At 40.0% G+C, this 25,335-nt stretch overlaps 1 protein-coding gene across 1 annotated transcript in view; it reads right to left on the bottom strand.

Moving 5' to 3' along the window:
• LGR5 (leucine rich repeat containing G protein-coupled receptor 5) overlaps window positions 1-25,335 on the bottom strand; it is a 67,003-nt gene that overhangs the window by 24,167 nt on the left and 17,501 nt on the right. The window contains exons 2-5 of the mRNA XM_083699113.1: window positions 17,828-17,899; window positions 11,546-11,617; window positions 10,285-10,356; window positions 632-847 (exon numbers count right to left, since the gene is read on the bottom strand). Of these exons, the coding sequence (XP_083555239.1) occupies window positions 632-847; window positions 10,285-10,356; window positions 11,546-11,617; window positions 17,828-17,899 (432 nt within the window). The remainder of the gene's footprint in view (window positions 1-631; window positions 848-10,284; window positions 10,357-11,545; window positions 11,618-17,827; window positions 17,900-25,335) is intronic.

Here is a 25,335-nt window from a genome sequence, read left to right on the forward strand (position 1 = left end):
GGACTGTCACAATTCCTTAGAGGCCTGCATGCAGTTATTGGGCGATGGGACAGGTACACCAGGGAAGACCAGACTCAGTCCGGATCTTTTCACCGGATGCAGACTCAAATATTTACATATGGATAATAATTTGTATCATTCCATTTTGTGCTTCTATAGGTGATGGGAGAGATCTTTTTGTAACCCATATTAAATTGTTTTTAAAGTGATCCAGTCAAGTGACAGAGACTGGATCCCAAGTGTCTCTCTCCTCTAATGAAACAGCAAGTGTAATCAAAGCTTATTCACCAGCAATTTGTTTCAGTACTGGAAATGGCAATGAATTCGAATTTTGTATCTTTTTACATGGGCAAAATAAGCCATATTATTCAGATGGGTGTATGTGTGTGTTAGGATTCAGGAATAAAGGGAAGAATGTAGTATTTGCAATCTCAACCTCTATTTCATTCAACTAGCCACATTAACCAATTGTTAACCAATTTTTGGCTCTATCAATCATGTCACATTTTTGCTGCTCGCATCTACTGAAAGCACATTCTTTCTCTCTTATTCATATTATATTAAACCAACTACTTCAAGATGCAAATAACAAGGTTCAAATGTTACACTTTGAAATGCAATGAAAACTTACAGAACCACTAAACTGGAGAGGTTTCCAAAAGCGTAATCTGGAATGTGGTATATTTTGTTCAGAGCCAGTGTCATTGCTTGAAGTGCTGGCAAACTTCTGAAAGCTTGCACCGGAATTTCTGTCAGAGAGTTGTCATCTAACCACAGGTGTCTCAGTGAAACCAAGCCACTGAAGCAGTTGGGGGGCACGAGGCTGATATGGTTAGCATCAAGGCGTCTAAAAAAAAAAGCAGAAACGTTATTATTATTATTATTATTATTTTGCAGGAGAAAATCTGCTAATAAATGAATCTAACAGGGAGCAAGTAGCAGGTTTCTGCTTTTGAGAATAATAACATCCCAGTTTTTCAATACTTTCTTTTATCTTCCCTTTTGTATGCTGCAAACAACTGTAAGCATTTTATCACACTTTGATTAAGGTCTGCTGTGGGCCAGATATGGAAGAGACCAGATTCAGCTTTGTGGGCCATTTCTAGCTTGAAAGCACATGGGTTAAGAATCATAAACCATTTTGTAAGCGAGAAAGGGCTACAAAAAAAATAGGGGAAAAAATGTGACTTGCCATTTTTAGCACTATTATAAATTGCCTCACTGAATCGATGTTTTAAATATAAAGGTGATGGCCCATTCTCCATGTGTGGTACTGGGCAGCTCTACCAGTGGTAACAGAAACTTAAATGTGTGACAGAATGGTTTTGGAAGGGCACTGAATCATCCTTCCTCATATGTTTTCCAAATCCAAGCTGCAAATAAAGGTCCCTTTTCAGTTAGCAAATTCTTTATTTTACCTTAACTCAATGCTCTTCCTGAGGTGAATCTAAAGGCACAAAAGAACTCCTAATTGCTGGCTCTGGTTGTTGCAGAGCCAGCAATAGGAGACCACCAGGGAACCCTGAGCTAGGAAACATTTTTGGCACCCTCCCTCCTCTCACCTTCTGTTTTGCACATTCTCTCAAGTGCACTACATCACAGTTTTGTGCCCCCTCAGCTTGCCGCCCTGTGTGGGGAAACCACCTGCACCCCCCCCCCCTAAATCCAGTGCTGGGACCACTTAACTAATATAATTGTAGAGTCCTGAAGAAAAGCAACAGGGTTTATTCCACGATGCCACAGTGCAGGTGTCACCAGTTTCCTTCAACAAACAATGCAGGGTTATAGCAAAACCACAAAAGTCCTCAATGCACACAGTCTATTTGTTACTGCATAAGGCAGTCAGCACAGCAGATGTAATTTCTCAGCACTATTTAGCAGCTAAGATAGATTCTTTGGTGGTTTTGAAACAAAGGTTCCAGCACAGTGTGATCAGCAGATCCTGTTACCTCACTTGCTCCTAGTTCCATTGCTTTTGAATCCAAACCTTTAACAGTCTTTCGCTTTCCTGCACTTGCAGGGATGGAAAAAGAAGAAAAGGGACACAAATCCAGGGGTAATCTATTTAAACCTAGCATAGGGAACCTGTGGCACTCTAGTTGTTGGTGGTCTATAGCCCCATCAGCCATGCTGTCTGGGTCTGATGGGAGTCCAACAGCATCTGGAGGGTCAGAGGTCATATCCCTCTTTAAAGGAATACAGAACTTCTTTAAAAAAATCCATAGTCTATCCTGTATCCGCATCAATATTAATTTTACTGGATTTCATAGATGTATTAGATTAGATTGCTTGGAGAGAGAGATTAAGGCATTCTGGGAAATGATATATAATGAACTGAAAAAGGTATTTAAATATACCTTTCTGAAGAAACCAGAGGCCTTTCTCTTGGGTATTGTCGGCCAATTGGTGCCAAAGAAGGATAGAACATTATTTATGTATGCCGCAACAGCAGCAAGAATACTCATCGCAAAGTATTGGAAGCCACAAGACCTACCCACCTTGGAAGAATGGCAGATGAAGGTGATAGACTATATGGGACTGGCAGAAATGACCGGCAGAATCCGAGACCAGGGGAGAGAGACAGTGGAAGAAGATTGGAAGAAATTTAAGGACTATCTTAAGAAATATTGCAAAATAAATGAATGTTAGAACGATGTTGGTTTAGAAATTAGGTGGTTTCTAGCTGTAATGATTATATAAATAAGAAAAGAAAAGTTGAAAATCAATAGAAAATATGGGAGGGATTTGCTGAGATTAATTAATTAGAAATTGGAATACAGAAAGGGGAGGTATGAGGAGGTCAGGAAAGTAAGGTATAAGAAAATAAGGGATTGAAATTATACTTGTTGTGGTATGTGTTTTGTTTGTATTTTTGTTATTTTTTATTTTTATATAACTTTTTGGAAACTTCAATAAATATCTTTTTTTAAAAAAAAAATAGATTGCTTGGAGAGAGAGAAAGGCGTTATAGCACAACCCAAGGACCCCAAACCAAAATGCATTAGGAAGAATATTTGATGCAACATTACAGCTGGAAGTAACTGCTCCTTTAAAGTATGTAGTAGTTTTCTTTCATAGAGTCATGGAATTGTAGTGTTAGAAGGGACCCCACAGCGATCCCTGGGTGGGTTCGAACCACCAACCTTCCGATTAACAGCCGGACACACTGACCTATTGCACCATTGGGGGCTTTGTTCTTTAGATTAGCGTTCTCGGAAATGAACCACAAGAAACGGATAAGCCCAATAGGAATGAAATACCTTCAATGAATCAACTAAAAGAGTCACAGAACAGTGAGTTAGTTACCTTCTGAGCTTCATAGAATTGAAGCCTTCCTGGGCAAGGATGAAGGAACCCAGAGCTGAATATTTTTTTATCTGGTACTTGGTTGCGTAGGAATTATTACTGAATTTTTTTGTGGTTTTGAGATTGGATTTAATTTGGGGGTTATAATTGAAATATTGTTTCAGTACTTTTACATGCTAGCAACTTTGAGTTCTTCAGAAAGTAAAGGAATAATAAACAAACTAGACAGAGAAAGAGGGAAAAGGAGCACTGGGAGGTGGGGTATTTCTGGTAGCAGCTGCATGTTTTGCTTCCATTTTTAATCAACAGCAGTTTAGTGTTACATTCCAACTTTACATTGTGGTTCAAGCCTGAAGTTGCCTTTTGTCAAACAAGGCTTAGTCGAGATTAACCACACATCATTTGCTTCAGAAAAAAATGGCAAGCTGCAGTTAATAAAATAATGAAAGCAAAAGCTTTTGGTCTTCTTCTTGCAGCCATACTGGTCGGAGGTAGGTTGTTAATGCACAAGCCCAAGGCTATTCTGAGTCATTCAAACCCATATCAAAACCCATATCAACCATGGTTTACAGTGATGTCCAAACCAACACCCTTGTTTAGGAAATACTTTGCGGGCTAAATAGGTTGTGTCCAGATAAATTATACAAAAAGAAAGATGAAGTAAAAATATGCTTAAATGTTTTCTTTTTTTCACTGAACAAAATGAAAATGCAAGCAGACCAAGTAATCTTGTACGAGGCAAAGCTAGCTCATTTGAAAGAAACTGGGCTTTATGGCAGGCCTGTTAATCTTTTTATTTAAAGCTGCTTCTTCGTTTTTGCTCATGTAAAATGTCAGGTCCTTTCTATCTACTTGTTCACAGTATTTCTACCTACTGCACGAGAACAAATAACAATTTCTGTGGCTTTATGCCAGGCTGGCAAATAACTGAGACAAGGTCAGTTGGAACAAATTTATAAAAGTTCAGTGTCAAAGCCCTTTTACAATTAAATTTTCAATATGAAAACTGACATGGCAGGCTGTAGGGACACAGCTTCCAAAACAGCTCACAAGGTCTGTCAACAAATGGGTAAAGCTGGAAATGTTTAGAAATACCCACTCTCTGCAAGGGCAACAAGAATATTTTGTGCTACGTTTCCAAGTGAGATATACTTTAAATGGAAATACAAAGTTTCTTTGCATTTAGTCAGAAAGGCATTTCTTGTCTGTGTGATGTTTCAGTCTAAGCCAAGGACTTTAGAGTTCATCAGCTTGACAGTTACACTGATTAAAGCTTCTTTTTAAAAACCTTTTCTTTAATCAATTCGCACGTGTGTGTTTTTCTCCAGCAGGGCTAACATCCTGCCTTATATATGACCTAGATCTTATAGCTGTTTCTTCTAGCACTGCTGCTTAAATTAGTTGGGATTGTAGGACTTTAGGCATAAGTCTGCATGATATGCCTGAGCAGCGGGCATACTCTGTATCCCCTTAAACCATAAATGATGGGCTGTCTGCATTTTACAGTAATTTACTTTAGGGCCAGCTCTAGCATCATCTGCAGTGTCATCAAGTGTCATCTTGCTGAATGGAATGGTACTTGATGTGCACAGGAGTGATGGGTGAGAGAAGGCACCACCGCACACCTAACCTCCTGGCAGCGACGTCTCTGCCACTTGCTAGGAGAAGGTGAGGTGGTCAGTGCTGTGTGAGTGCATTCATGTGCCTACACAACATCCATCACAGCACCCCTTTCTCTCCTGGTAAGCATCAGAGCCTGCTGCTGGGAGGCCAGGTGTGCGATGCAGTCCCTCCTCACTGATTGCTCCTAAATGTGCAAAGACCTGTCCACCATTTCCACTGAAATATTCAAAGTAATGACTTGCAGAGCAATCCAAACCCTTCTTACACCAGACTTGTTGGGGGCAGGCGGGTGTTGGATTGAGTGGCGGCACCTTTTGGCTAAGCTCTACCAGCTGAGCCAGCTTCCTGTTAGCCTCTGACAGGAAGTGACCCAAGCTCTGACAGGAAGTGACCCAAGTGATGCTCCATGGGTGCTGATCTCCTCCGTCCACATGCTGGAGTATCAGCACCAGCAGAGTCCATCGCAAATGGAACATTCTGAGGAAGGGGCAGAGGCAGGGCTGAGTTATTCAGAGATTCACTGGATCCCTAGCTGGTCAAGGAGGTCATAAAACATGATGGGGTACATTTGAATTTGCAATTAGGTATAACAGGGACAATACAGATATAGCAACAGTTAAAATATATAAATTAAAACTTAGTCACTAACATATAACCTTAAATTATCATTTAAGGCCTTAATCATTATGATAGTACAGCTTGTTCCCTAAGTTTTATGGCAATCACACAGAATCTGGCTACCCTTAGGGTGATCTCAGGATCCTTGTCTTCTACAAGGGATTTTAGACATTGAAGTTTGGATTCATTTGGAGATTTTTGCATAGCAGGGGTAATAAATACCGAGCATATATCCCCATAGAAACGGCAGCGTAACAAGGCATGAGAGACAGTTTCTACCTCCATCAAGCTGTAGAGGCAGACTTGTTCCGTTTACCATCGAATCTGCCCTGCAATAAGGCAGATGGCAGCATGTTGACTCTAGTGAGGGTAAATGCCTGAGCTGGTCTCTCTTCTGTCAGGAGATGCCATTGGGCCAATCTTGACCCAACAGCTGTGCCTGCCTAGAGCTGTTGCAGGGGCTGGGCCCAATTGCCCTCTCCCCACTTTCTGCTGTTGAAATATACTCAGAGTCGCAAAGTGATTTCATGCTCTTTATTCAGCTCATAGTGGTGAGGAGGAATGAACGAAAGTCCCCTCAAAGTATCTGCTTTATATACATTATTTACACAATGGGCTGCACATGATTGGCTAATTCTGGAATTCTACTGTAAGCCAATCAGGTTGTGGATTCACTTCTATCTGGAGCATGATTGGGTGGTTCCTGCCAACCAATCATACTGCTGCATTGTTCTAAGACCAATCAGACTGCTGCATTCTGAATCCTATTGTTCTAGGACCAATCAGACAGCTGCCTTTTGGATCCTATTGTTCTAGGACCAATCAGACTGCTGCAGTTTGGATCCTATTCAATTCAGTACGTAACAGCTGTCATGAACGGTAGGGCTACAGATGTGGCAGCAGCTCTGCTGCCCCAAAGGGTCTTGGCAGCAACGACTTTGGATTGTGCCGTAAATTGTTCTATTGGTGGTGGAGGTATCATTGGTAAGAGCACCAGTGGTCAACATAGCAACTGGTTGTAAGCAGCTACAAGCCATTTTACATTTATATTTCCCACAGTGAATAGCAGAATCAGTAGAGAGTTGAAAGGGACCCCCTGAGGAACGTCTAGTCCAACCCTCTGCAATGCAGGGATATGCAGCTGTCCCATATGGTGATCAAACCTGCAACCTTGGCATTATTGGCTTCCCACACTAACCGACTGTGTTATCCAGACTGTGCATCAACATAGCATTGCAGGAATCACTTCTACCATAAAGTTTCAAGGTGATTTATATATTGGAACAGAAAACATAATAAAAATAAAAGTAGGTAGGATCAAAAAGAATCTCCGACTAAAAGTGATCCTATATAAATTCAAGACAAATAAAACACCCAACTGCCACCGCAAACATTAGTATAAGCACTATTAAACAGCCACTAACAAAGCCATCAAACCTCACAAAATAAAAATTAACAGCTAAATGCCTGGGTGTGGAAGTACATTTTGACCTGGTACTGAAAATATATCAATGTTGACGAGAGGCAGGTCTCCCTAGAGAGAGCATCCCACTGTTTTTTGGAGGGTGGGCACTCTGCCTGCCTGGCCTTTGGAGTCATACATCTTTTTAAAAAAGTTTAGTTAAATGTTACAGGATATATACCTAAGCTTATGGCAAGCATGCAGTACGCATCTATACAGAAGTAACTATACTAATTTCCCATTCAAATCCAGCAAAGTTAATTTTTAACATGCCACGCTAAGAAGCTACTGTAGCATGTACTACTACAGAAAATGCAACCCAGTTAAAGAGTTCACAAAGCAGTCTTAAAACCTACCGCCACAAATGTTCCTTTGTTATCTAATCTTTTCTTTTATTCCTAAGTACCATTTTTCTAGTTACAGATAATAAAACTTTTCATTAGTGATTGTGCTTCCTGTCATAATGTAAATAATGCATGCTGATCTATAAAACATGCAATGAAAACCTTAACGTTTTCATTCAGTTGTTTTAGTTGCGCTGATCAAAGTTTTGGCACTTTCAAAGCTAAATCCATTAGCTCATAAACTGTACCTTATTTATAATTTAAAATATATGGCTAACATGTGGAAAGTTTAAAAGCAGCTATTGTGCTCAAAAGAGGGCCAATTTAGGGATACTTTTTTTATTATTTCCTACTATAGATAGCATATAAGGAAGAATATAACATGAAATTGATCATGAACTCACTTAAAATGTCGAAATCTTTCAAGGAGAATTCACGAAGCATAAGGAATGCAACCTAGTGTCACTTTTAATAACAAATTGTGCGTGCTCTGGCCATATGCTCTGCAGCTTATGTAGAAAATATTATACTTTAAGAGTTATGACAATCAGTCTTTCTCATTTATTCTCGTTATAACTAGGAATAAAATACTGATTCCTTATGCTACTACAGTGTACTTTCTGGGACATAGCCATGAAGTACATTCACCTCAGAGAAAATACAAATACAGGATCTGAGAAGCCATAAAGGGCATTGAAGGAGGAAGTAATGAATGAGAACTAAAGATGCTCAGAGGCTAATCTTAGCTTTCATCTAAGGCCTAGATTTCAGTTTGGGGCATTCCAAAGAGATGTATAGGCAGGATTTCCTCACAATCACCTTCATAGGTGGTTTTTAAAAAACCTTTCATATTATTTGTGAATTTTTAAAGAGATGCTATACAAAATCTGCACATGTGCATCTGACACTAGAAAAAAAATCCACCATGAATCACATGGAAAATACTCCAGGAAATAGCCTTATTAGTCCCTTGCAGTTTGAGGATAAATCAAATGCTCTATGGTGTTGAACTTTCATGTGCAATAGTCTGCTCAATGAAGTCGAATATAGTTTTGTTTAGGCACCCACTAAGAACCAGAGGAGTAGATAAAGTGGCAGAACTAAAAGCAGTGTTTTCCATGATACAGTGGTACCTTGGCTCTCGAACGGCTTGGCTTCCAAACAAATCAGCTCTTGAATGCTGCAAACCCAGAAGTAAGTGTCCCGGTTTGCGAACGTTTTTCAGAAGCTGAATGTCTGACGCAGCTTCGGAAGCCATGCCTTGGTTTTTGAACAGTTTCGGGAGTTGAATGGACTCCCAGAACAGATTAAGTTCGGGAACCAAGGTACCACTGTACACATAATTCTGGATGTCTCTCACATTCCTGACTGAATAACACTGTTGTTACCTGTGAGGAAGAGTTCCATGTGGACAGCTAAATACATAGGCATATGTTGCATCAGAATTCACAAATATTGAACTCATTTCAAAATCATTGTTGAGCTTGCAGGAAGAGTCTTTTTGCAAATTACCCCACAGTCCAAAGAGCATGAACACCAGTCTGCCTCCAAACACACAGGTGGAATCTAGACATATATAAAAAATGTTCTGAAAATGCTTCTTGAAAAATATATTGAATTTGCCATAGCTCACCATCACGATCTAGTGTCGCATTTGTATAATGCACTTTACAACGCACTTAAAACATTTTATTTGCAGCTGTGTAGCTGAGTCCACAGACTTCTTAGAAGTTTCCTCAGAATTCTTCCTCTTGAGTAAATCAAACAGCCCAGTTCCTGAGCCTTGGGATTTTTTTTACACAGTTTCCAGTCCATTTCGATTAATTCACAGGTTGAAACGAGAAACTAAATCTATGCACACCTTTATCAGACGGGCACTAACTCATTTGGAAGAAACAAAATAATCCTGGTTTTCTTTTCCTCAAAGAGGTCACATTTGCCAACGATCCTCTTTCAAGTGATAGCAGCCTGCTCTGTACATATACGGTACTTATCATTCCTATCTGGTGTCTGCTCCACAGCTGTTTAAAGTTCCTACTGACCACTCTCATTCTCTTTTTATTTTAATTTTGTCATCAAACACCCTTACACAGTCAACACAACCTCTCAGTTTTCTCTCCTCCTTTCTCCTTCGCCTCCTCTTTTCTATCTTCTAGAAAGGCATTTGCAACAAAGAACGAGAGATAGCGAGATAGTTTATTTAGAAACTCTGTTGAAAATTCAACTCTCTTTCAACACCACAAAGAACCCTTTGTTTATATGGCTTATCATATATATAAACACTTACTATTTAGGTTGTTGGAGGAAGCAACACAAGTTAGCCTGATGCACAGACTTAAAAATCACTAAAATGGAAATGAAAGTTTCTTTTTGAAATGCATTTCTGCTGTAGTATTCATTGGGTCTCGTTTGTCAGATTTATTTCAGCAATCATGTAGACCGTAGGCTTACTTTCATTTAAAGTAAAATATTGGATCAGACAGAATTCTAAGTTGACACACAGGTGCAATACATTGCTCAACCCTTGTTCTGCAGCCTTTGAAACACAAGAGGAAGATAGATTATGCCTTTGTGGCATGAAATACTAATTGTGTATTTATTATTTTAATATATATTAAATGGGACACTCTCAATAGAAGGCTTTAGTACACTGGAATCTGTTCTATCTGAGAGAGAGACCAGAATGCTCAAGGAAGCAATTCCTTATTTAACTATTTTTTTTTGTTTAAGCAGTAAGAATTATACTTTGAAAAAAAATTGTGATCTTGTGCTTCATTTGAACACTATTATTTCTGCCATGTAGTGTCACTTTGTACTTCAGATTATGCTATTTTTTATAATTAATGGGAGCAGAGGTTATGCAATGACATACTTTGGCATAATCACATTAACAACCATGTAGTGTATTATAGGGTATATGCATATACTTACAGAGACTGGAGAGAGTGCAGGTTCTGGAGTGCTTCAGCAGGAACTTGCTTTAGCAAATTATTCTGAAGCATTCTGCGTTTGGAGAGAGAAAGAGTGTTAAACAATTTTAGCCTACAAACCAGAGGCCAGTGTTTAGTAACTTACACTGGTATAACCCGCCCCCCCCCCGAAGGAAAATAGTTAGTAACATGGGTGTGAGATCTGGTCTCCAAAACAGAGTGTACCACCTGCTAGTTACCAATATTTTGAAACCAAGGTTTAGAGATAAAACCAAAACTTTGTATAATTTGAAAGCCAGCGTAGCATCGTGGGGATAGCTGGAAGACTCTCTCTTAGCCTAAATTATCTCACAGGGTTGTTGTTAGGATAAAATGGGTAGGAGAGGGAAATACATGGAGGAAGGTAGGATATTAATGAGATAAATTAATAAAATGTAAGTGTGTGCCTCTTCTTGTCATTTAAAGAGCTGTCCATATTGTGGATGAGTGGTTCCAGTCCCACTTGGACAGCTGTTTTCCCTATGCTACATGAAACCACTGAGCGGGGTCACCTGGAATTTTGGAGTAGATTGTCAGCAATATGCTGATGACACCCAGCTCTACTTCTCCTTTACATCCGCAGGTGAGGCACTTGTCTTGTCTCTGCAATGGACTGGATGAGAGCCAACAAACTGAAGCTTAATTCGGATAAGACTGAGGCTCTTGATGGGGCTACCTTTCCTCTGAGGGAGCAGGTATGCAGCTTGGGGGTTACTTTTGGATCCACCTGAGGCCTTGGTGGTGCAGAGTACCTTCCATCAGCTTTGGCAAGTGGCCCAGCAGCACCCCTACCTGGACAGGAATAGCCTAACTTTTGTTGCCTATGCTCTGATAATCTCTAGATTAAATCATTGCAACGCATGATACATGGTGCTGCCCTTGAAGACAGTGCACAATTCAGTGGCCACTTTAATCACCAGAGCAAGATGGTTTGAGCATTTAATGCCAATCCTGACTTGAATGCACTGCCTGCCAATTAGTTTCTGGACCCAATTCAAAGAGCTGGTCTTGACTTAAACGGCTTAGGACCACAATAACTTAAGGACCACCTCCTCCCATATTAACTTACCTGAACCCTGTGATTATCATTATTTTTCTAAAAGCATCAACCATCTTTTCCTGGTCATACTCTGATCAAAATGAACAATTCACTTAAAGTGTTGCTTTAGTATTAGGCCCTGAGATCTTTTAAACAAACCACAAAGAAATGTTGGTTTACTTACAGTACTTTAAGGCTGAAAAGCCCAGAAAATGCTCCTTTGGGGATGTGTGTCAGGCCATTTCCTGCCAGGCGTCTGCAGGGTTAGAACGAAAAAAGATAAATAGATTTTATTTTATATGGAATTAATTTGGATGTTAAAATACACAAGACAGTTATATTGGAAGCACCAGGGCTGGAAGGAGTTGTTGAAGATCCCAGTTTTGTCATCATTAACATTCCATGTGAAACATTTCGTAACTACACAGTCCATTTACCGTCAGCTGTGCAAATGCATTTGCTTCAATAAACCTGGCTTACAGTGCATGCCTAATTGTCCAACCTGTTCTGCTTCAGTAGCAAACAATGCAAAATTACAGAATGCAGATTGGCTACTATTTTCATAACTTTACATTTGCCCCAGTAGACATGAATTTTCCCCAGCAGACATAGAAAGCACGCAGATAAATTACCAAGCTTCATTAGCTACAAGAGAGCACATGGTTACAAAAATGGTCACGTTCCTTCACAGTGTTGTGCTTTAAAAAGCCGACTGGTTGTGAATGGATAGAAATTACATGTGGAAATGAGCTGATGATCATTTGCCTTTCTGTGTTACACATGTGCTTCTTAAAATAATGTTACGGTAACTGCTGATGTCAACCTGAGCAGAGTATCAGAGGAATTCGATAAATGTTATGTCAACTTTCATTTCAAATACAGTGGTACCTCGGGTTAAGAACTTAATTCGTTCTGGAGGTCCGTTCTTAACCTGAAACTGTTCTTAACCTGAGGTACCACTTTAGCTAATGGGGCCTCCCACTGCCACCACACGATTTCTGTTCTCATCCTGAAGCAAAGTTCTTAACCCGAGGTACTATTTCTGGGTTAATGGAGTCTGTAACTGGAAGCGTATGTAACCTGAAGCGTATGTAACCCGTGGTACCACTGTACATCACTGACAGTAGTGGGATAGCAAGGAAGAGGCACTGGCCACCTGCACTCTTAAAGGAGAAGCATGGGCTGTTTCAATCAGTAGTTTTGAAAAGCACCTTAAGCACCTGAAGACAGCCTTCAGCACTAAGCACCCCCCACCCCCACTAGCTGATGCAATGTGGTGCACCCACATTATGACCAATTTTTTTCCACCAGGTAAAGACCTTTTAATTCAGCCAGCCCTTTTAATTTGAATTATTTGCTTTGCTGCATTTAAATGTGCATCCAAATTGGTTTCCCTTAAAAACAAACAAACAAACAAATATAGCAAAGGCTGATCTGGTTTGGGGGAGGGGTGTAAGATACTTTATATTCCAGATTCTGTGTTTTTATGACATCTGTATTTATAACTATCGAACCACATCTGTGTGTTTTATTGATTTTTGTGAATGTCCAGAGAATTTTGGTCTACGGTAGTCCAGAAAAGTTAAGACCAATGTTATTCCATGCATTATTCACTTTAGTATAATTTGTGTCAATGGGAGGGGGGGAAAGTTTCAACCATGGGTTGGCCTGGTTTTATGTGGTCATTATTTTATTTTAAATCGCTGCTACCCATCTGGTATAGTGAAGAAATGAATGAAAGACTGCCATTGAACTCATTCATGGTTCGGGCTGCAGTTGAGGTTCTCCTTGGAACAGCCAGGATTGCCTGTACTTCTCAATGCCTTAGGTTTTGAATCCCATGATCAATCAATTTCCAACAAAATCAAAGCATATTTACTCAGAAGCAAGTTCCCACTGCTATGAGAATTACAAGGTCTAAGATATAAAATAAATGTTCATAAATATACCAGGCAAACACATACATAAATATATAACCCATGTGTCTGAAACAGTACAGGAAAACAGTCCTAAAGCCATTTTGACTATTCAGTGACCTCAAATATTCCTCTGCAGTCTGGATGGAAATGGGAAAAGCCTCCCCATTGCCTCTGTGCTCACAAATCCTTCATTATGTGCACAATTGGGTATGAATAGGGTGAGCCTGTGACCTGGACTCAGGAATTAAGTATTTATCATCACAAAAGAATGGCCAGGCTGTCCAGGTAAACCCATTAACAGGTTTCCTGCCAGACAGGATTCTGCTGTAGACCGCCCCTTCTATGATGTATGTATGATGTATTGTGGGGTGGCCTTGAGCTATAGGGTGGCAATTTCAAAAATCTATATAAGGGCTTGCACACCTTTGTTCTGGGTTCCTCCTCCCTCCTGCATGGTGGGGTGAGCACCCTGTTGCAACACTTTAATAAAGATCAGGCTTACTAGCTGCTTTGCTTCTCAATATTCTCTGGTTGGCCTCTGTTATTTTCTCCTAACCAATAGAGAACATGCATAAGGATTTTATATGGGCTCTTGGGTACCCCATAAGGGAAAAGGAACAGTTTTTTCTTATACTCTATACGTAGACAAACCCATTTCTAACATACCTTTCAGGGTACAGGGTTGTTTGCAGATTTATTTAAAACAAACCAACCCAAACACATACAACCATTATAAATGTATGCTGCAGAACAATTGCTAGTGGAAGTGAGCCCTTGCAAGCATATAACACTTGTGCTCAAAGATCTGCACAGATTTGCTACCGGGCCAAGCTCCAGGTGTTACTATTGGCATATAAAGCCCTTAACAACTTGGGACCAGTTTACCTACGAGATCGCTTTACCCCACATGCGCTCACTTGACTGCATCGATCAGTGTAATTGGCACCACTATAGGTGCCACATAATACCAGTTCCACCTTTGTAAGAACTCAGTTGTTTATTGTGACAGCACCTGAATGTTGGAACTCACTGCCCATTGAGATCAAGCAGGTGCCTTCACTGTATTCTTTTTTGCACGTGCTAAAAAGATTATTGTTTTCAACAAGCTACTCAAATGCTTAGGAAGTTGAGTGAATTTTAATATGTTTTAGTATTTTAACTTCTGTGTGTTTAAAAGTAGGGTTGTATTTTTTATTTTTTAATTGTTTTACCTTTTTGTAAACCACACTAATTTTTTAAATGAAGCGGTGTATAAATTTTATGAAACAAACAATATACGCAATTTCAAAACCATGCAAATTCCCAAGTTGCCTCCGTTTTTGTATAATCAGGATAGCCACTCTGACTAACACAACTTCTACAAGTTGAAAATATAATAAATTCTATTGATTTTTAATGGTTGGGTAGTGGCAACATTGTTCCCCAAAGTGCTATACTAGCAGCAGCGGAAAACTATTGCTATGAATGCTTCAGCACGTCCAAACTGAAGCAATGCTTCCATTTTTAAATAGGCAACATGACAGAAATCTAAACCATAACCTGCATTTTATTTGCTTGGCTGCATCTCATGTAAGACAACGGAGGAGCAAATGGACTGTAAACAGGAACCTTGGTTAAATTAACTAAAGGACAGGCCACTGAAGAGGCTGAGTCAGACTTTACAGCTGTCTGAACAACCGTATGCATGAGAATTCAAATGCATTTGGATACCCAGTTTATTATTCCTTTGAAAATAGTTAGCTTTTATAATAGGTATTGTTGCTGGAATAATCCTGTCAGAAAAAGCGCATGCACGAAACTAAGAAAAAAAAATACTTTTTGGCTATTAACCCAAATAGTTATATGAGAAAATACATCAATTTAAAAATGCTGTGTTCTGCTGAGCAGGGCTTTTCTATTTTAACTAATATTGTTCTTACTTCATACCAATCCTGTCTTGTGATGGTGGAATTTATTATGTGTCACTGGCTGTTTGCCAACCTGGAGGCATGCATGTCTGATCATACAAGCTACTATACTGTACTTTGAATACAACTATTATAATCTTTACTTTGCATGTTCCTTTCTATACAGGATTATAATACGAACTGGGCAACTTCCAGTGGTATCTGCACACCAGCAGAATGACTTCAGCTGGTGAGATAGGACTTCCCCTTCTTTCCCCTCCTCCCTGAAACCCTCTACACATACCCCAATTCTGCTCTGGAGGGTGTGGTCAGATAAGTCAATCTTTGTGATGTTGCCTGTTTTCCAAAGTTTATTTACTGTACATCACTGCACTACACAGTTACTCAGGCACTCCCTTCACCTTTAAAGGTACCCAAGAGTGGTCACTGAACCTTAACTGCCTGTTAACTTCCGGAACCTACCTGCCAATGTTGCCAATTAACCTATTTAAAAGCAACCATCCGATAAGGACATCTGTCAGAAACCCAATACAGAACAGGTGAAATAAACCAGCCAGCAAAGCCAACCAGCTGACATGCAAAAGATTTCTACTCGCCCCCTTGAAAAACAACCAGCTAATGTCCATACTGGATAAAAGGTGGAAAGGAACTGCAAAACTACAGAAGTTTTGCAGTGCTGCGTGCATGGGCACACAAGAGGCTGAATGCCCTCTCTAAGTGGCTGCAAATGCCATCTGATGCTACTGCTTCAGGCACAGTGTAATTGTTCGATCTCTACTGTTAAAAAGCTAGCATTTTTGTTCTGAAAATTGTAATTGCATTCTTTAACACTTGTGCTGTGACTTTGTACTTCATTATGGAATTACCGAATAGTCCTGGAAAGATTGTTCTCACTAATGCGCCCCCCCCCAATAGATTAACAAAACTGAAATCACACAGGAGTCACACATATTTGTCATTAAAAAAAAAGGCATGAGGCTTAGTTTGTTGGTTTGTACCTGTGACTGAGACAGAGCTAACTTTTAAGGCAGCTTTGTCACTTGGTTGGCAAAATGGTTGTCACCCGAAACTAATTCTCAAATCATTCTGTTGAAAGGGAGAGGGGGAACAAAACAGACAACCCAAGTGAACTTATCTGTGCATTATTCTGCTAAGGGCACCTGCTGTAAAGTTGTTGAGCAGTGTACTAAAAACTGCTTGGAGCTTTGCCCACACTGCTTTTGTTTGCAAAGCCCAATTTTTCAGTCTTAGAAAGGAAACTAGATATGTCTTATTCAATGATTCTGTAACTAGCCCCAGCAGCCTTCTGGCTTTCTCCTTTAGAGATGTAAAAGCAATCAAGTGGCTGCAGGTTCTACATAGTTTGTGTAATTCACTCAGTCATAGGCAGTTGTAGGAGACTGGATGGCGAGACTGTAAAACAGAACAATGCACTGGGCATTCAGAGCACTGATGCTACAGTCAATAGCTTAGGATTCCCATCAGGACGTCCTCACACGAAGCGGCATTATGCACCCCAGTGCAAGTCTGGACCCTTTTCTAGACAGAAAGTGTGTTATAATGAGGCCATCCCAGTATCAACTGATCAGGTCTCACATTTGGGGCAAGATCCCTAGATACGACCCCCCTTGCCCCCATGATTATAGACAGTAGCTCATATTGCATGACACTACCAAGTCAGGTAAACTCTGGGTAGTCAGGAAGAGGAAGTGATACATTGATTTGCATAAACAAAGCTGCAGCTGTCCATGATATGTGGGTTTTTGTGGCTTGCCACTAATTAGATGCCACAAGTGAGTATCAGAGGGAAGAAGCAGAGGTACAAACACTTTGCTTTTAGTGAACCTCACCAGGATACCTGTGCCTTGAGTTACTGTTGATGTGAAGAATGCAAATCCAAAGCATTTTCAAATTCTTAGTTTTGTGGTCACTTTGTTACATATAGTCTTATGTGCATAGAGTGGTTTCCTCTTCTGGCTGGCCATCATCACTGCTAATCAACATTCCACTTGTGATCCTGTGTTTGATTAACTAGTTTTTATAGCATAGTGTTTTTTCTTTTTTTAAAAAAACAGAATATACCAAATAGAACAAATTAAGCTATGCAGGGTTCTGTGTTTCATAGCCAGCCTTGAGGGATGCTAAAAGCTAAAGAGTAAGGAAACAGTAATTAAAAGTGATTACAACAAGACGACTTAGTACCATGAAATGTGAATGCAAGTGTCCTTGACACAGGCAGAACCAGACAGCAGGTTTTGGTTTTGATTATAACTTCACTTACTATTTTAATAAACATGAGCTGGTATTCAAACTTTTAATATCCTGCTGCTTAACTATTTCCAAAAAGCAATCCGGCTCTTTTAAACAACCCTTAAAAAAAATTAATTTCTACAGCCCTGTCTCTGCTTAGAAAAGTTGTAGCCTCGTGGTAACTCGTTTAGGGTGGTTTTTTTTTTTTTTGGGGTAAGTGTATTTCTAGAATCACAAGCAATTGGTGTGTGTTTTTTCCAGCTAAGTGTTTCCGCATGTGCCAAATGTGTCGGAGCTCACAGCTTTTTCTGTGCTGTGTTATCTGGTTCCCAGAGAAGTGCCTAGGAATGTTCTCTCAACTATGTCAGTCAAGGATACAAAGATACGTACAGCTCTTCCAGGAAGCGGAGATTGTGCAGCGAGTTTGAGGACAGTCTAGTGATGTTGTTCATACTGAGATCGCTGAGGAAGGAAAGAGACAGAGTCTTAATACAGGATACATAACTGCAGTATACATCTGTTCGTACATTTTAAAGTAGCACATTAACAAAACAACAAACAAAAATAGGTCCCTTTCAAAGTCAGATGAACTAACCAGAAGTATTTAAGCCATTTATTCCAGATGATCCCACAAAATTCTATGGAATTGCTTTGAAGCAAATGGTTTTAGAACAGCAGATGTGGTTTATTAAATATAATTTTTAAAACTACTACCACATATTTTTGGTTGCCTTTTCTTATTATTAAGCTACCGATTTCAATACACCACAGTAAGAAATTAAAATAGTTGGCACAATCAGGTTGCTTCTTGCTTTCTTACAGGAAAATTGATTCCTATGGTAGAAAAACTGCAATATGATAAAACAATATTTAAATGTACTTTAAAACAATGTAGTAACCTGTATTTCACTCTTGTTAGTTGTAGATTGCAAAACAAAGGAATTTGCCCTATATTACTGCCGTAATACTATAATAGCAAATATTTTGACTCACAGAAAACCCATTTCTCTTTTTAATGCCTTTGCAGATTCTCAAGTTGCATTAAATAAGTGAAATGAACCACAAAACAAGGGTGCAATCTGATCCTGCTTGTCGCACACTTCCTGGTGGGGTTCCACAGTAGTTCCTGGCACAGGAAACCAACAGGTTTTCCTAAGTCACATCAACCTGACTTTTATGCAGTATTCCACTTAATTATACTTTTAAAAAGCCTGTTTCCTCCTCATGCTAGTACAGTGTAATTACCGTGGCTTCACTGGGAAGGCTCCACTAAAATACATGGGAGCTATACAAGACATTAAAAAGGTTTGTGCCCACTGTGGGGCTTTCCTGCACAAGCCCCATGTGAATGGGATCTATCCAAGCAAATGGACCTGTGCACATGTTATTATTATTTTTTAACAAATCACTTCCCATAAAGCATCCTGAAGCAATTTGAAACATCAACAGTAATACACACACACACACAGAGAGAGAGAGAGAGAGAGAGAGAGAGAGAGAGAGAGAGAGAGATCTTTCATGGATGCGGGAAGAAGTGAAGGGAGACCCCCCCCCCCCAAGCACTCCAGTGAAGACTGGTCATTCTCAGTGGCCGCAGAATGCTGACTGATTGCTTGAAGTGGGGTTGGGTTGGGGGGTGGGAGAACAGAAAATACTCCATTGAAGGGGAGAATGGAACGGAGCATTGTAGAACAACGCATGGCTGACTGGCTTGAACCCTGAACAGCAGCACTCTACTAAGCATCACATTTTGCAGGTCCCACTTGTATACCTCACTTATTTTATTATATTTCTATATCACCTTTCTGCAAACCACCAAGACTGTGTGCAACAGATCAAAACCAATAAAAAACATTAAATGAACAATAAAGAATAAAAACATTGCAAACAGCAACACTATTTTTTTAAAAGAAAAGACCAAATTAAGAAGTGTACTAGTAGCATAAGTATTGCTACAACCAAAATCAGCATATATAAAATACAAACAATTGTTCTAATCGCCATTTTTATTTTTAAGAAAGTGACAATTGTCCTGATACACTAACAGTGTGCGCCGTAATCCAGCTACAGGGGAACACAAGTTTGAGCCACTGATTGTCTTGGAGGAAGTCAACCTCAGACTTATAACATTTTGCCTCAGCTGACTCAGGTTGTAGACCTGGCAGCAAATGATAACTTAGTACAGAACATCTTCATTTTGTGGGAAATGTTATTTTAAGCAGGTGTTCTGGGTGTGCATTTTAAGTTCTTATCATGCTGATTATTCACACCAGAGGCTAACACTGTTTTTAGCCAACATTTTAATGCAGAAATATATTTTTACTAGTTTACAGCTATTCATTTGACAGCATACAGTTACACAGGGCAAATTTGGAAATAAATGACAGTTTTATTGTTAAGAAATATTAACAATTACCCTTTTTCAACTCAATGTGTTGTTTAGCAGTCACTTCAAAAGCTAATTTATTAAACAACACCAGAGTAGTTATTAAATTCCCTCTTTTGTTGTAATATTTAATCATGCCTTTCTTTCTCTTCAGTAGTTGGTTACTACCCCCTTTGTTTTGGCAAAGGAACAAAAGATTTTCTTTGGCAAAGGAACAAAAGTACAGCAAATGAAATCCAAGTCAAATTAATTATATTTTAATGGACAATAAGATAAAGCCTTCGGGTGATGACGTATTTTGTACATATACCAGCAACAGTGCTTTTTAAAATGAATACAGTGGTACCTCGGGTTAAGTACTTAATTCATTCAGGAGGTCCACACTTAACCTGAAACTGTTCTTAACCTGAAGCACCAGTTTAGCTAATGGGGCCTTCTGCTGCTGCCGCGCCGCCGGAGCCCGATTTCTGTTCTCATCCTGAAGCAAAGTTCTTAACCTGAAGCACTATTTCTGGGTTAGCGGAGTCTTTAACCTGAAGCGTATGTAACCTGAGGTACCACTGTACTACACTTTTGAAGGGAAATGTTCTGAATAGGGCCAATTTCTGCAAAAACAAAGATCCTACAAATTTGTACTATGACCAATATTGATATGTACCTAAGGAATTAGTGTCTAGTTTGCAGATTTTTATATAAAAATCAGATAGGTCTAAGGTAAGAAAACCAAACCCCAGTTGCAAAAATCACACCTGGGAACAACTGTCCCAATCTCACTGCTGCTGTGCCCCAAGTTGGCTGTGGGTGGCCTTTGGAACCAATTTGGGAAGGCGAAGTCCTGGCATCTGGCCTCATGCATGCACTTGCATCCTGCTATGGTTGGACGCTTAACTACTTAAGCCCACCCCATCTTCTCCTAAGGACCAGACTTTCTCCCATCACCAGTTGTCATTCTCAGAGAAGATTCTTCTTCTTTGGAAGTTCCCTTAACTTCTGGCATCCGGCCTTCACCAACACACACGTCCTAGAAGTGGTGGAGATCAGGAGACTTTCCAGCACTGCTGTAGCGCAGCCCTCAGAAACTCAGTGCTATCCTCCTCGACTGGGAAGTGACCTCCATTAGGAAGCTGGGTCCAAAGTACTCACACCTGATATCACCATTCAGTAGGCTTCTGACTAGTGCAGCAACACTCAAGGGCTGAGCTACATGATGACAAAGCTTTTTTTTTTTTTTTTTGCTAACTGTACTTAAACTGGCTACTTTTACTGTGAATAACAAGCAGATTTTGGGTGTCAGTCCAGAACATGTCCCCAGTCTGGTTCCCTGCCCTGCACTCCAATTTGCCCTAAATATGCTGTTACACCTTTGGGGGACAAATAGCTTTCAGGAGGGAAACATACACCAGATCAGGGCTCCAAGCAAGTTTTTTCTTCAAAATAAAACATAGTCTATGTATACTTTTTTTTTAAAAAAAAGGATTGTTGTTATAACATGTAGTTTCGCTCTTAGCCTCACTTGCTAGCTTTAACTTTGTCTGGTTTATTGTGTACTCTCCAGGGTCCTGATGCTGTGGGCACCATCGCAGGTGCCTGACTAGTATTGTATGTTCATTTCTGCTATTCTCATAGCATTTTACCCACATTAACCTGGTGCAGATGTGACACTTCTCTTAGCCATAGTTAAGAAAGCAAGGAAAGGGACTCAGGGTTCTGAATTCTTTGTTTCTATCCTGCATAAAATCTTCCCTTATTCTTTCAGCAGTGAATATGGTGCAGTGCTATATCTGCAAAGGCTGCCCCTAATTGTGGTTGTAATGATAGGTTGAAACCTTGTAGCTGAAATTGGTTTGCAAACCATGATTTATGTTAACTATAGGATTGCAGAGGTGGGAGGGATCCCAGAGGTCATCTAGTAGTCCAATCCCCCTTCAGTGCAGGAATCTTTTGCCTCAAATCCATGACCCTGAGATTAAGAATCTCTTATTGATTGGTTTGCACTAGTACAAATGCAATGTGGTCTTCTGCCTTTAGCAGCTGTGGGGTAGGCAGAAATTTAACAGAGTAAACCCTTTCTAGTACTGAAAAACGATTATGGGGGATGCTTCATATGTTTGCATTCTGTTAGACATCTATTACTTGTATGTAGCTCCCAATGTGCCTTTGGCCCTCTGCCAAAGACGGCACAAATTTGCATATGAAGAAGAGGAGTTTGGATTTGATACCCCGCTTTATCACTACCCTAAGGAGTCTCAAAGCGGCTAACAATCTCCTTTCCCTTCCTCCCCCACAACAAACATTCTGTGAGGTGAGTGAGGCTGAGAGACTTCAGAGAAGTGTGACTGGCCCAAGGTCACCCAGCAGCTGCATGTGTAGGAGCAGGGAAGCGAACCCGATTCATCAGATTACGAGTCCACTGCTCTTAACCACTACACCACGCTGGCTCTACACCATATGACAAAGTATATGCAATTTTTATGCAAATGTATGTCTTCTTTTCTGAGTGCCTAATCCACATACTATGCCCAAAAAATCCTGACAGCACCCCTGCTCGTGTCCATAACACTAAACCATGGTTTCGCTTTATAGGTGAACCTTCCTGCATAATACATTTTATTTATGTATTACTTTTATTGCATGCATCCTCCCAGGAGCTTAGTGCAGCATATTTTAAAGCAATATTGATGTGGCTATAGTGCATCCTCAGATATGGATAGCTAATCTTTTCAGGATATATTTTTTCCATTTTCTACTGAGAGGGCGTAGGAGTGACCAAATAACCAGAGATCTGAAGAAAGTGAAACTGAAGGGTCAGATTATATACCGGTATATATAATGGTGAATCAATCAAGCAACTAGTTGACTTTTTATTTTCAGTGGTAGGGGTATTCTAAGCATATTAAGTATACTGACACAATGCCATCACTCTAGAAAATTCAATGTGGTGAGCAATATATTATCAGGGCAGCTTCAAACCCGCCCCCCATTCAGATTTTTGGCTAATAGTTTGCAAGATATAAATATCAAACAATTACCTTATAGTAATGGGAAAAGATGATGAAGTGACTGGTTTTCATTAAATCTAATGTTTCCAATATTATTTACATTACAGACCGGGGGTGATCCTGTCCACACAAAATGGACAGTACAATAGGGTTTGGATAGATAGCAGCAGCTTCTGATTACACCGATCCTTGGAATACCTCCAAATACCCTACCTGTCTTCTCGCACAGGATACTATTGCCAGGGTAAGGCTGTTCAGCAAAAGTCTGGTAGTATCAAGATCCAGTTGCACACATTTACAGAGAGGGTAGACTGTACTGCTAGACCACTGCTGTTGAGCAATAAACAATATGAGACCAGGAGATTGGTGCTACTATGAACTTAAGAGGCGAGAATGAGGGAGAGGCAGGCAGTTAGGGAAAAGGGAAAAATGAGAATAGGAGAAACCAATGATGGGCCTTTTCCTACCTCACCTGGCTGGTGCCATGTCATCCAGGATGGAGAACAACAGGCCTAGAGGGGTGTTGTATCTGAAAGTTGTGAGAGTTTGGCTGGAAGCTGGAGAGACAGTGACTTGTCTTGCTATGTGCTAGATTTGGTGCTCCCCTGGAAACAGAATGGGGAAATAAGATCTGTTGGAGTGGTAAAACTGTGAGCTCCTCCATCCTTTGCTCAGGTTATACGTGTGTGCGCACGCGCACACAACTAAAGCTATATATCCTAAAGATACCACAGTATCTTTGACCACAGTAAAGGTAAAGGGACCCCTAACCATTACGTCCAGTTGTGGCTGACTCTGGGGTTGCGGTGCTCATCTCGCTTTATTGGCTGAGGGAGCCGGCATACAGCTTCCGGGTCATGTGGCCAGCATGACTAAGCCGCTTCTGGCGAACCAGAACATCACACGGAAACACCATTTACCTTCCTGCTGGAGCGGTACCTATTTATCTACTTGCACTTTGACGTGCTTTCGAACTGCTAGGTTGGCAGGAGCAGGGACCGAGCAACGGGAGCTCACCCCGTTGCGGGGATTCGAACCGCCAACCTACTGATCGGCAAGTCCTATGCTCTGTGGTTTAACCCACAGCACCACCCGTGTCCCTTTTGACCACACTACCCTGGGTCAATATAGGAACCTCTGAAGCCTCTCACTGCTTAGAGACTGGGGTTGTGCGTAACACATCCATAAAAGCAACCAAGGCTATTTCAATGCTGAAACCTAGCCATACTGTAATAAAGATAATCAGAAACATGAATTAATACTTATCTCAATATCCCCTGGTAGTATTAAATTTATTATATTTTTTATTCTCCATACAACTCACAAGAGCAAAAGTTTTTTGGTTTTTTAAAAATGAATTTATGAATGACATGTAATTGCTTTTCTTCCTCTTTTCTGCACCAAAATGTTAACAACTTGTTTGTATGGGTCATATTTGCAGAAATGCATCTGCAAAGGGCATATACCACATACATATAAATTGCAGTTTGACTAGCTGTTAAGAAAGTTGAAAGAAAAACAAGCTTCTCAAACTTCACACAGGTTAAGATAAAGGTTTTGGACAAGGTTTCAGATTCGACAAAATTCTTGACAAAATTTATTCCGCCACTCCCATCTCCCACATTAAAAAACTATTAGCAGAAAGGCTATTGAAAGCCTGACCATGATCCCAGAGACTTTTCTGGAAACAGTTCTGTTTAATTCTCATGCCTGCACAATAGCAGTTTGGCACAATCGGTTATATACAAATGTTTCTAAAAGGGGCCTTACCTCCTCTTTTCCAAGGTCACTTGTTTCAAGGGTTCCAAATAGCAAAGAAAGTCAGTGGAGGGTATGTAGGGAAAGCTTGGGGTGGGGGGAAGAGAAGGAGCTTCTGCTGAGATATTTCAGAGTCAGGTCTCTTTCTATAGTGGGAGGGTTTCCCTTTAAATCTTTTTCAATAGGTTATTGATGGCTTTGAAACTTAAATGGCATTTGTCAACCATCAGTAAATCTTTAAAACTTTTTCTGCAAATAGCCCAACTCCAGGTCTCAGCTTTTCCCATTAATCTGTATGTAAGGCCACTGAAGGCTTTTTCAGAGTTTAGATAATGCCTAGATTAAAAGGTCCATTCAGAAGGAAAAGCTTTAGCATTCACCTTGTGTACATAGCCATTTCACCAGTGGTATTCATGGGTTGTTATTTCAACTCTGCATTTGTCTTGCAAACAAGACATACACCACAAAGGCTTGGTAGAGACATTCTTTAGTGAATTATCAAAATCTATTTGCCTATTTGTCATGGCTTGTTATTTTTATTATGTATAATCAGTTTGAATCCAGGAACTTTAAACTGACAATTGTTCAATTATGTTGCTATTTTAAAAATGAAAGGTACAATTCAGCAATGATGCTGATAAAGGACAAATAGGGTGGTTTGACTTACATTTTTTTTATTGTTCCCAGATGAGTTCCAACATCTTAGATGTTGCATTTGATGCAATTAAAAAGACCTTTGCAAAAATTGTTTTAGT

Source organism: Podarcis gaigeae, assembly GCF_964106915.1.
Source record: "Podarcis gaigeae genome assembly, chromosome: 10".
Classification (NCBI taxonomy): domain Eukaryota; kingdom Metazoa; phylum Chordata; class Lepidosauria; order Squamata; family Lacertidae; genus Podarcis; species Podarcis gaigeae.